General features: G+C 46.5%; 1 protein-coding gene across 1 annotated transcript; it reads left to right on the forward strand.

Moving 5' to 3' along the window:
- Window positions 1-2,325: 2,325 nt before the first annotated feature.
- Window positions 2,326-10,722, forward strand: LOC149469301 (uncharacterized). The gene is made up of 11 exons (XM_089669422.1): window positions 2,326-2,465; window positions 2,581-2,703; window positions 4,808-4,834; window positions 4,932-4,988; window positions 5,089-5,259; window positions 5,351-5,407; window positions 5,502-5,600; window positions 5,698-5,769; window positions 8,580-8,714; window positions 9,546-9,620; window positions 10,550-10,722. Exons 2-11 carry the CDS (start codon window positions 2,590-2,592, stop codon window positions 10,568-10,570), a joined length of 828 nt encoding a protein of 275 aa, XP_089525548.1. The 5' UTR covers window positions 2,326-2,465; window positions 2,581-2,589; the 3' UTR covers window positions 10,571-10,722.
- The last annotated feature ends 359 nt before the right edge of the window (window positions 10,723-11,081 follow it).

An 11,081-nucleotide genomic window follows, 5' to 3' on the forward strand; every position in this document is an offset into this window, starting at 1 on the left:
GAGGGGCTGCATGTGATCTCCAGAGATAATTGTGATTAACGATCACCTGAGTTAAACCAGTGAATGAAAAGTGTAAAAAAACATGGATTGAAAATAATCTGCACTGACCACTGCGCTTTGTCAAGCCACATATTGGCACATTCTGGTTTCACACAGATGCGATGTGAAATTTGCAGTGTTTTCTGTGCAAGCGCTGCACCGCATCACAACCGCAACCCCTTCATGCCACCTGCTGCGGCTTTCTAGGTGAAGTTAACAACACACCAAAATTGGTACACAAAGCGTATTGCGATTTGCCAAATTGGATCGCATGCCTATTCACACCCATGTGCATACCCTGAAAAAGGGTCCTGCACATTTTTGGCCCGGATGCGGTGCAATTTGAGGTGTGCAAAATGTTTGTCTTTAATTGTAACGCACACAAATTGCATGTGATTTGCCCAGGAGTGCAGTGTTAGACCACAATGCATGTATGTGAAGCCAGAATAAAAGTATGTGTATTTTGTCTACTTTTACTTGCGCATGTTAACATTATGTAAGTGCGTTATTCTTCTGTTTAACATGCTATAGAAATGGAACATGCATTTGGTTGTAGTGTTTTTGTATGTGCATTTTGGAAGTATTCTAAACACACATTGATCCTAGGGCCACACCATATCTTAAGCCGCGTTTGTCAGAAATGCTGTATAGTACATTTAAAGCGGATTTACACTCCACCTATCAAAAAATAACAGTCATCAGCTACAAAAACGGTAGCTGCTGACTTTTAAAAAGCAGCCGCTTACCTTTCCCTTGGTCCTGTGGTGTGTCCCCCGCAGCTCCTTTCACCGGCTGTCCTGGGTTCCAGGAGGACGGCATCTTCACTGTGGGAACCCGGCTGTGACAGCTTGCGGCTTCACAGCCGGCTACCCACTGTGCATGTGCGAGTAGAGTTGCGCTTCATGAATGGTCACATGTCAAATGTTCCCAAAGACTACAAGGAGGGAGGACGCCTTCCGTTTCTAAACGCCTAGGCGATCGTACCAGAAGTAGGAGCGTGTACCTGTCAAATTTGGGGACCCGCTACCCAAGGGTGCCAATCCTTAAGGGGGAATGGGGGAGCAGTCCTTAAAGTGGAACTTCCCCTTTTGGATGGAGCTCCGCTTTAAGATGATTTCCTATGGGATATGTTTACACATGTGCTTTTTCACATGGCTTGTTTTTTGGGAAAAGGTCAGAGCCTTTTTGGAACTCCAAAAGTGTCATGTTTTTGTCAAAATACTTAAATGGAAACACTGCAGACAAGAACGTATTTCATGTTGTCTGCGTTTTGCCTTTTTACATCTGCCTAGCAACAAAAATGAAAACAGTAATGCCCAAAAAATACATAAGAAACAAAAAACAGCGCAAAACCCAATGCAGAGACGGCTACAACACAACCTGTGTTGCCTTAGGCACTTGAGTGCACACTTGGCCACAGCTGATTTTAACAGGCGTTTTTGGGGTCAAAGCATGTGTGTTTGCATTTGTGGAAAGTGTATTTTTGATTTTATTTTTGGTGTTGTTTTGTAGGTATACTGTGGCAAACTGCACATCTGCATTCAACTTTGTGGTGAAAATTAACCAAATAATGTCCCAGCCAAAATGACATGCATTTTGCATGTGTGGCCAGAACACACACAAAAATGCTGTTACAAAATAATCCAAAATACAGGCTCAAACAAGACAAACATGCACATCCAAATTTCAAACAACGTTTTACAAAACATATCTAATGACCAAAAAGCACCAACAAAGTGGATTACAAAATACACCACAATGAGAATTCAAATGTCCAAACAAGCATTTGTGCCCATGGAGTGTTGTGTTTTCTTTCAATGCTCATTTAGGTGCGTGCCTAGCATATTTGTTAAATGCCAAAATGTGCAGCAAAATGCATGTTTGCTAACAGCACTTGGGGTGCCATTAACAATGAATGAACACAAGAGCACAATGCGTATTTAAAGACCATTTGAGCACAATTTAGAAGTGCTGCAACAATTGTGCAATTCTGCCAACAATTATGCAATTCTACCAAGAATTATGCATTGCTCAGGTGAGAATGCATTGAAAATAACAGTACAATACAATTATACTGTATGTACGTATGTATGTGTATACACACACATGTAGATATAGTTCATGTTTTAGCTTGCCTTTTGGGACAATTATCCCCTGCTTTGTGTCTGATATTTGGTATGTTTGATTACACAAACCTCTCACATTTAAATTCTTGACCTTTTTTTGTCACCCACAGGTTCTGCTGTTACGCAAGTATGACGGTGGCTGTTCGAATTTTGCCAAGCAGACCATCGTGCGCCACATCAAACATCGGCTGTGGCAGAGATTCCACCACCGCTCCACTGTGCTGAAAATCCAGCACAGTTGGAGCGATGTGAAGCGGCGCAACCCAGCGTTTTTTAAAAAGGCTGCCCGCCGAATCTCTGGTAAGTCAAGTTGTTATTAAAAAGTTTACTTTCAGTTTTGTATTGTGAAAAATGTTTTGCTACATTCATTCTGAATTTGTTTGGCAATAATGTTGTCTTTGTTGACTTGTTCTAGCCACAGCTGATGGGCGCCAGGCGGTGGTCTGCTTGGCAAAAAAGCCTCACAGGAGGACAGCCACCATCCACTTTTTCCGACCACAGGCGGGGCATCCCCTGCGGAGACTCCGAATTGTGGAAGGTAAGCACAAGCTCTAGAAGCTTGGACCTCATGCCTTTGCCATTGTTGGCATCTCCACACTGATCTCCACTGACTGTCAATTGTACATTAATGCCACACACATTGCTTGTAAATGACATGATAACTGTGACGGAAGCGTAGGCAGGACAGAACACACGGAGGATGCTAAACACACCAAGCGTTATTGTTATATGGAAAGCACTCAATCAGGGTAGGAATTTAGCATCCGGGTACCCAAAATGGGGGAGGAGAGGGGAGTAGCTCCAAACAATTGTAATTCAGCCCATGATAGGGCAATTTGTGTAGCGATGGCCCAAGCATGTATTAATCCAAGCAGGCAGCTCCTGCAAAAGTAATAGGGAGGTTCAATGGGGCAATCCAGGCAAAAAATGTATGAGAGTTCCACGGGACAGTACAGGCAGGGAAAATCGGGGGATCCAGGGGGGTAGTTCAGACAGGAGGATTGGGGCATTCACGGTTTAGTCAGGAGTATCCTCGGGCACACAGCAGGTAGCAGGCAGGAGTACCCTTGCACACAGCGGATAGCAAGCACCTCTAGCCCTCCAGGTATCAGCAGAGTACTCAGCGGGTTCTTGGAGTTGGGGAGGTCTGGCCTCAGCTCAGACTTCCCAACAGCTGCTCATGGCGACATACCGGGGACCAACAGTGGACTGGGTCCTGCTCCGGTCTTCTTAAGCCAGAGAAGGACGCTTCCCGGTTGTCCTGGCAATGGCCGGCCCAGCGTCAGGTCGCCGGGGCAACAAGGCACACCCCGCTCACTGGGGCCGCGCTCAGGGAGCATGGCCTTTGTCTCTGGCGGCCACAGAGTGCGGGAAGCCTCATGGCTGTGCTGTGCCCACCGGGGGGCACGCAGGGACACCCCTGCGGCCTGTGCCATTCGGGCCAAGCGGGGTAGCCGACTCCTTGGCAACTTTGCTGAGGAGAGGTGCTACCCGCACCACAGTGGGTGTTTCCTCCCCTCCTGAACAGCTTTTGATGTAGGCTTGTGCAGGACCCTAGGAATCTGCAAGGGGAAGAGAGGGGGGATAATGAAAGGAGAGCAAGGGGGGAGGAAGGGACAGCAGGCTGGAGGGGGACTGTGACAAGAACCTTTTGTTAATCACTAATAGAGCTGTGTTTGGTGTCATTTGATCCCCAATGGCTGTTTGTTTGTGATACAGGATTTTTGCCTAAAAATATTATGGCTTAGATGTTCACAAACACATCCCATCAAAATCGCAGTCATAACATTTTGTTTATACATTTGACAGAATTGGACTTCTTTTGACCCATTAAATTACAATATTTGTATGTTATGTATGCTGTTTGAAAGTTGCAGAGTATACAAATTATTGAATATTTTGGACTAAAATGCAACTCCATGATGTACAGCCAATCTCATTTGGTGAGGCCCCATAAAATGACAGAACATGAGAAATATTCTACAATGCATAGTACGTTATTATTAACACATTAACACATAAATACAGTATTATAGAGAGGGGACATCTGGGGGGATTTCTGGTTAGTTTTGGGGATGGGGGAATTTCAGAATCTTGGCTTGTCCTTACATTGGGAATCATTCTAACGGAAATGTTTAACATCGTCTTGACTTGCTTACATTACTGCCATGTGTACTTTTTGGTGATCTGGTATATATGGTCTACAGCCAATCATATTGACCAGGGTGCTGTGATTGGTCCAAATACCATGTGATAAGTGTGGTCCAATCCTATTAGGACATCCAAGAGTTCCTAATATCTAAATTGACACATTGTAATCATGTCAATGCATAGCAGATGCATGATCAACAAGATTAACAAATCATCCTCCTACAATGACTTGCTATCTGCTGTAGTGCGGTGGACAAAGTTGTGGAAAATGATGCAGTCTGCCCCAGAGGATGTACATCCAAAGTCAAAACACAACAAATTAGGGACACGAACGCAATTGTGCCTGTATGTGTGGCCTGACACCAGGAAATGGACAGTTGTCATTCAGCCCTGTGGCCTTAACTTTGGCACACAGGTTTGTGAGAAATGACTAAGCTTCTGCCATGTTTTTAGGTTAGTAATGTTCCAATTCTGTGTTATTCTTTTTGTAGAACAAGACAGTGAAGAGGAGGGCCAATGTAAGTGCCTTGAATGTGATTGGCTGTTCTCTGTGTGCATTATGTAACTTTAATGTGTGCAATGTGTTTGTTGTGTTCTATCTTGTTGTTTATGTAGCACCAGCTATGTTGGAAGAGGGGGATGAGGAGGAGGGCACATCCTCTCAGGCTCACTGTAAGTGCATTGAATGTGCTTGTCTGTTCTCTGTGTTCCTTGTTGTCCTTGGCTCTCTCAAAGGGGTTGTTGTTGTTCTTCTTCTTTCTTGTTTGTGTAGTACCAGCAAGGTTGCCCACAGTGGAGGAGGAGGAGGCGGCGGTGGCACCACCACAACCACCACCACCATCACCACCACCACCACCATCACCATCACCACCACCACCATCACCACCACCATTTTCTCCACGGTCGCCTGTGCTGCCGGAGACTCCCTCACCTCCAGCTCACTGTAAGTGTCTTGGATGTGCTTGCCTATTCTCTCTGTGCATTATGTAACTGATGTCTGTAGTGTGTTCTGTTCTATCTTGTTGTTTATGTAGCACCACCAGCCATGTCAGAGGAGGGAGAGGAGGAGGATCCCTCTTCTGAGGCACACTGTGAGTTCATTGAATGTGCTTGTCTGTTCTCTGTGTTCCTTGTTGTCCTTGGCTCTCTCAAAGGGGTTATTGTTGTCCTTTCTTGTTTGTGTAGTTCAAGCAAGGTTTTCTGCGGAGGAGGAGGAGGGGGAGGCCCACCAGCCACCTCCAGAATTTGGTCCACAGCAGAAGGCCCCCTCACCTCCAGCTCACTGTAAGTGCCTTGGATGTGCTTGCCTGTTCTCTGTGTGCATTATGTCAATTTGATGTTTGCAATGTGTTGGTTTTGTTCTTTCTTGTTGTTTGTGTAGCTCCAGCCATATTGGAAGAGGGTGAGCTGGAGGAAGAGCAGAGGGAGGAGTGGTCACCCCCTCAGGTCCACTGTAAGTACCTTCAATGTGTTTGGTGATTTACCTTCTGTACAATCATGCTGACCATAGCTGTAGGCTAATTTGACTGCTTAATATTGGCCGGACTGTAGTTTCTTATCTAAGTCTGCCTTGTTTTTGTTTCCACTACTGCAACTTACCTAGGTGGTTGAAGCATTGGTCCAATACTTCATCTGTCCCCCCTCGGTTGTAAGGGTGGTAACTCTGCTGTGATGGAGCGTAGGCAGGACCAAACACACAGAGCAGATGATAAACACACAATGCTTTCTTGAATTAGGACAGTCACTCAATTTGGGTATGAAGGTAGCGTCCAAGTTCTCGTGGCAGGGGAAGAGCAGGGATGGCTCCCCAAAATATTGTAATTTGGCCCCAAGAAGGGAAAACTTAGAGTCTCTGTTAAATTGTAATCCAGGCAGGGAAGGGAAAGGAGGGAGAGTTCACAGCCCTTCCATACAGGGGGGAAAACAGGGGCAGAAACACTCACAGTTCCGGCAGGGGTTTTCCTGGCTCACAGCGGCCTACAACAGGGGGCGACACTTATCAGCACACAGGAGAGGGTCCATTTCTACAGCACACTGCAACACGTGCAATCCTGGCCTCACAGTATTAGGCAGTGTAGCAGCGGGTACTCCTCCTGAGCCCCGAGTATTAGCAGAGTGTTCAGCGGCTAATAATCCTGGTATCCCCAGAGTATTATGCAGAGTGGCTGCGGGGGTCTCGCCTCAGCGCAGACCTCCCAGCAGCTTCGCAGCAGACAAAACACCCGGGAGAATCCAGCGTCGGCTCCCTGTTGCCCTGGCAACGTCCAGCCCAGCGCTGTGTTGCCCGGGCAATAAGGCACGCCCTCTTGACACGGGCCTTGCTCTCTTTGTCTCCAGCAGGTGCGGGAAGCCTCGCATCCATGCTAGAGCCGCCGGGGGGGCGCGCAGCGGCAGGACGGCAGCCCTGCTCTGGAACCCCCTGGTGGGAGGCTATCCCTCTCCTGGCTGTATGGCCAGGAGAGGTGTGACTCCCGCCACAGGGGGTCACCTTCCTCCCATGGGGCTTTGCAGGATGGGAGGAAGTGACAAGCAGCAGGGGGGGAGAAGTGACACTTCTCATCCTGTGCAGCCCAACTTCAAAGGCTGCTACAGGATGAGAAGGGGGTGGGTGAGGGGACACAGGCACCAGGAGGGGGTGGGGGTTTCTGGGAGTTCAGGCACGCTGTGACATCTGCAATCACATGTTTGCTGTCAGCTCAACCCCCCAGCACTTACTGTGATGTGGAGGGGGAGGCACTGGCAGGCTAAAACTCTTTGTTATTCGTGGCTAGGCTGATCCAGTTGCTGCTCAGGAGTCTGCAGTATATCATGACTTGAAAGTCGGGATCTTGATCCAGTCTGGCCATGCTGTGTGACTTCAGTGAATAAAATGCAGCTGTCCCCTGAAAATGTGTCACAGGAGTGCCAAATGAACTACACTTCTGTAATCCACAGGAGAGGTACAGTCCAAAAATCTTGGGCTGGACTTCCCTTTTAATCTATGTATGTCAGGCTTAGAGTGTAACTAAACCCCGAAGCCCGCATTCACTCTATCTGGTCTACGCAGACCCTGCATTGACTATATCCACTCTCCCTGTACCCATAATTCACTCTGTCTGGTCTCCCGCAATAAAACAGAACATGGCAGTGCAAGTATTTAAGAGCTCTGTTAAACTTTGAGTATTTTCCTGTCTGCTCTAGGATGGTGTGAATCTTCTGGCCCTCTATGTGAACAGTGCTGATTGGCCCTGTGCTGATCACATGCACCCTCCCCAAACCAACACCCAAAAAGTATAGCAATGCACAGCAAACTGAGCATGTGCATGTGATTACGGATTCAGTCTGTATCAGTTGGTCATTTCAACAAGAGGAGGGGCAGAGAAGACAGGATCAAACAGCCTTCTTACACAAGACAGACCCCTTAGGTTACACAGCGAGTATAACAAGGATGATTTACTGCATATTTACACTGCTTTGACTGTTGTGGGTCTAGTAAGACTTTAAGTAATATTGCTTGCTTTCTTATCACACATGGTCAAGCAGTTTTGAGAATACAGCTTCCAATGTGGATTCTAGTGTAGTGGCCAGGCAGTTATTAGCTCAATATGTGTAGGCCTGTACACATCCATACCTTTCGGAGACCAAGTTCTGCTCTCTAGCACAGCATGGGATGATAATTGGCAGCAGGTCAGTATTTTTAGAGCCTGAGGAGGATGCCAAGCAGTGGGGCTTCCATGCTGCGAATGCATGAAGGCAAGAAACTTTGGCCTTTTGACGAAATTTACAATGACCATCCAACACAGGATATGTGCCCCCAAAATACACTAGCAGAGGGGTGGGAGAGCCTATCTCTGAGGAGCTTCTCGGCTATTAGTGTTTGGGAAGTGTTCTGAGTTGTGTGTCTTTGAATATCCAATGATTAAGGCTTTTCCCTTGTGTCAACCTTTGAAAAGGTTGCAGCTAAGGGCACAGTGGCTGTTAACACCACAACCCCTTACAATATCCGACATAAAGATTGGACTTTGTTCATTTTCATGAGTGCACCCTCTTCTATTTGGACATTCATGAGCCAAGATTTCACGTTCGACTTTCTTGGACATCCATGGCTCCCTAGGGTCATACACTATCAAAACTTAGCTGGAGTTAGTCTGCACCTTGTACTTCAAGTCTGAGAGAATGTAAGGCTTGGTTTTAACAGTGTGTATGTTTGTAGTGAACTCTTAAGTTTACAAAGCCTCGAATTCTACTGACATGTGGAGCTCTTTTGCTTGTGTTTTTTTCAAGTCACCTGGCACTCAGAAAGGGAGTGGCTGCACTCCAGAGCCCCCAGGAGGCAATGGATGGAGGAGGAGGAGGAAGAGGTGGAGTCGTTGGAGGAGGGCCAACTCCCCTCCAGTTCCCCTGAGCCCCAGGACCCAGGTATGTCCCATTTGTGTGAATGTGATCAACTTTACAATATTTGCTTTTACACAGTGTCTATGTGTGGGGGTGTCACATGAGATGTGTTGGGTAAAGGGTGGTAAGCCTGGCACCAGACTTATTTTTTTTGTGATTCCCAATCTGCTCCAAGCTACAAATGCCATCTTGCAGTGTGCATGTGTTAACACTCGAGGGGGCATTTGTGTTTTGGCATAGGGGAGGAGAATATTGTATGGACTAAGCCCTTTTACAGCTAGACTGTCAAAGACAGACCTTGTGACGTCTTCCTGTGAAGCTTCAGGTCTGCTGCCGACCTGTGACCTTTGCTTTGGGATGATGTAAGTCATTCTATTGTAGACCCAGGAAAGGAAAGTGGGAATGGCTGCAAGGGCTGACCAATGAGTGTTTCCACTATTACTGTAGTGTAAGCGTAGCTAAGCTGATGTGTGTGAGCCAATTCCTCTTGTCAAGAGCAAGCCTCTCCAACATTGGAATGCTGGCACCACACCACTGGCAAGGAAGACCTTTGGGTTACGTCCTAAGGTGATCTGAAACATCGTCAATGGACAGCCAAAGAGTATGTTAGCATTGTAGGATATGAGCAGCTTGCTGGAGTGTGGGTGCCAACAAGTGGCCAAATGAATTTGGCCTTAAGCTCTTCTGGCCATCTAGTTTAGTAACCCAAACCGAAAGAGGACTTTGCTATGTTGGGTAGGGCTAGGGCTTACTACCTGGGGCCTGTACTATGTGACTGTTTAACATCCATGTGTTTGTCAAATGTCAGGACTCGCAACTTTTTCTTGTGTCTTTTTTTTGTTACTCTTCATGTAGTTGTACTTCCCAATGCCCCACCGGCTATGGGGGAGCTACAGCCCCCACTGGATGCAGAGGCCGACATCCCAGAAGGTCAGTTTCTGAACTGTTTACACATATGTAACGTATGTAGAAGGCTTCAGCTCCCCCTTGTCTAAATTGTTTGGCCTCATCCTGTGTATAGGATGCCCCCCACAAAGAAATAAAACATTCACACTAAACAACACATCAGGCAGATAGGGGCTTAATATTCACACTTAGACCTGACAGCTGAGTTGTTCTACATTGGCATACATTAAAGTGTTTTTCTAATTAAGAAAGGGCAATAAACAAAGAATATGACACAATAGTCAAGCACTAACCTGACACTACAGTGATCCAAAACCTGCTTCCCAAGTAACTAGTGTTTGTTCCACTCTGGTCTCTCCACTATCTTAAAGAATCACTACAAATAGATGCAGCTGACACATCCAGCTTCCTGGGAGATGGACTGCCTCCCTTCAAGGACACACCTGGTTAATCACACTGCCAGCTCTATAGGAATCTCTGGCCCTGTGTGGAGGGAGTTGGGCCACTAGGCTCCAATAGGCTCACAGAATTTGCTCAGCTCTGTGCTCTGGCTGAGGAGCATGTGTGTAGGGTCCCACCCCTCCCCTCTCTGCAGCTAATAGAAATCTAGGATAGATGTCTTTGGGAACTCTGTGGAGGAGATAGGTGTGGCAAAGTCATCTGTTGCCTTTACTGATGAGATTGCCCTTTTTGCTGTTGCCCACAGATATATTTGTAGTCAGTGAGCAAACACTCTAATCTAGGCCTAAGGATTCCAAACTCACTCCCTGGCCCATGAAATCCTCCCAGGCAAGAGATGTAAGCTCTGTGTTCCAAAGATAAGTTGACAACAGCATAGAGTGCTTTCAGGATAATGGACAAGTTAGACAAGTATTGCATGCTGTTGTTTGTTTGGAAGCAAGTGTCTCCTTTTTTAATTGCAGCAAATGCATTTTTTCTGACTTTTTCTACAGTGTTCAACCACCCAGCCATAAGAAGCCTCATGGGCTGGGTGTGTGAGCGCATTGGGACGCTGGAGCAGGCATTGGAGGTGGGGCCAGCCGAGAACCAGCCAGACATTGTGGCCTATTTTCGGCAGTTTTAATGTTTTAAAATGTTTTTATAAATAAATGTTATTTATATTTGACAGTGGACTGTGTTGTGGCCTTCTTTAGCCTTTGCAGGTAGGCAATCTTTTTCATTGCAGTTGGAGCTGATCTGCATGTCCCTAAAGCATTGCAGTACACGGCTAGCTCCAGCTGCAGTGGCCAATCTTGCTTACCTTGAATTTTTGTTATTGTCCAAACAAAGTCTGGCAAGTCCAGCTTTAGGATTGCATGTTTCAAAGAGGTAAACCAGCTCCTTCAATCCTAAACTCGGATATATAAAGATTGAAGTTGACTGCTTGCTGTCTGCAGCTACTCCCAATCTTAGTTTGCTGCCGTTTGTGAAATGCCGCAAGAGTTTACACAGAACACTCCATTCACGTTACATTGTTTACATTTG

Source organism: Staurois parvus, unplaced genomic scaffold (assembly GCF_062004578.1).
Source record: "Staurois parvus isolate SC_StPar_1 unplaced genomic scaffold, SC_StPar_1.0 ptg000076l, whole genome shotgun sequence".
NCBI classification, from domain to species: Eukaryota; Metazoa; Chordata; class Amphibia; order Anura; family Ranidae; genus Staurois; species Staurois parvus.

Bases quoted from the DNA above. Each gene is read 5' to 3' on its own strand.
- LOC149469301 (XM_089669422.1), top strand. From the start codon at position 2,590: ATGGGCGCCAGGCGGTGGTCTGCTTGGCAAAAAAGCCTCACAGGAGGA. The intron at 2,704-4,807 runs GTAAGCACAAGC...TTCTTTTTGTAG, and splicing joins GAGACTCCGAATTGTGGAAG to AACAAGACAGTGAAGAGGAG. The intron at 5,408-5,501 runs GTGAGTTCATTG...TTGTTTGTGTAG, and splicing joins TCCCTCTTCTGAGGCACACT to TTCAAGCAAGGTTTTCTGCG.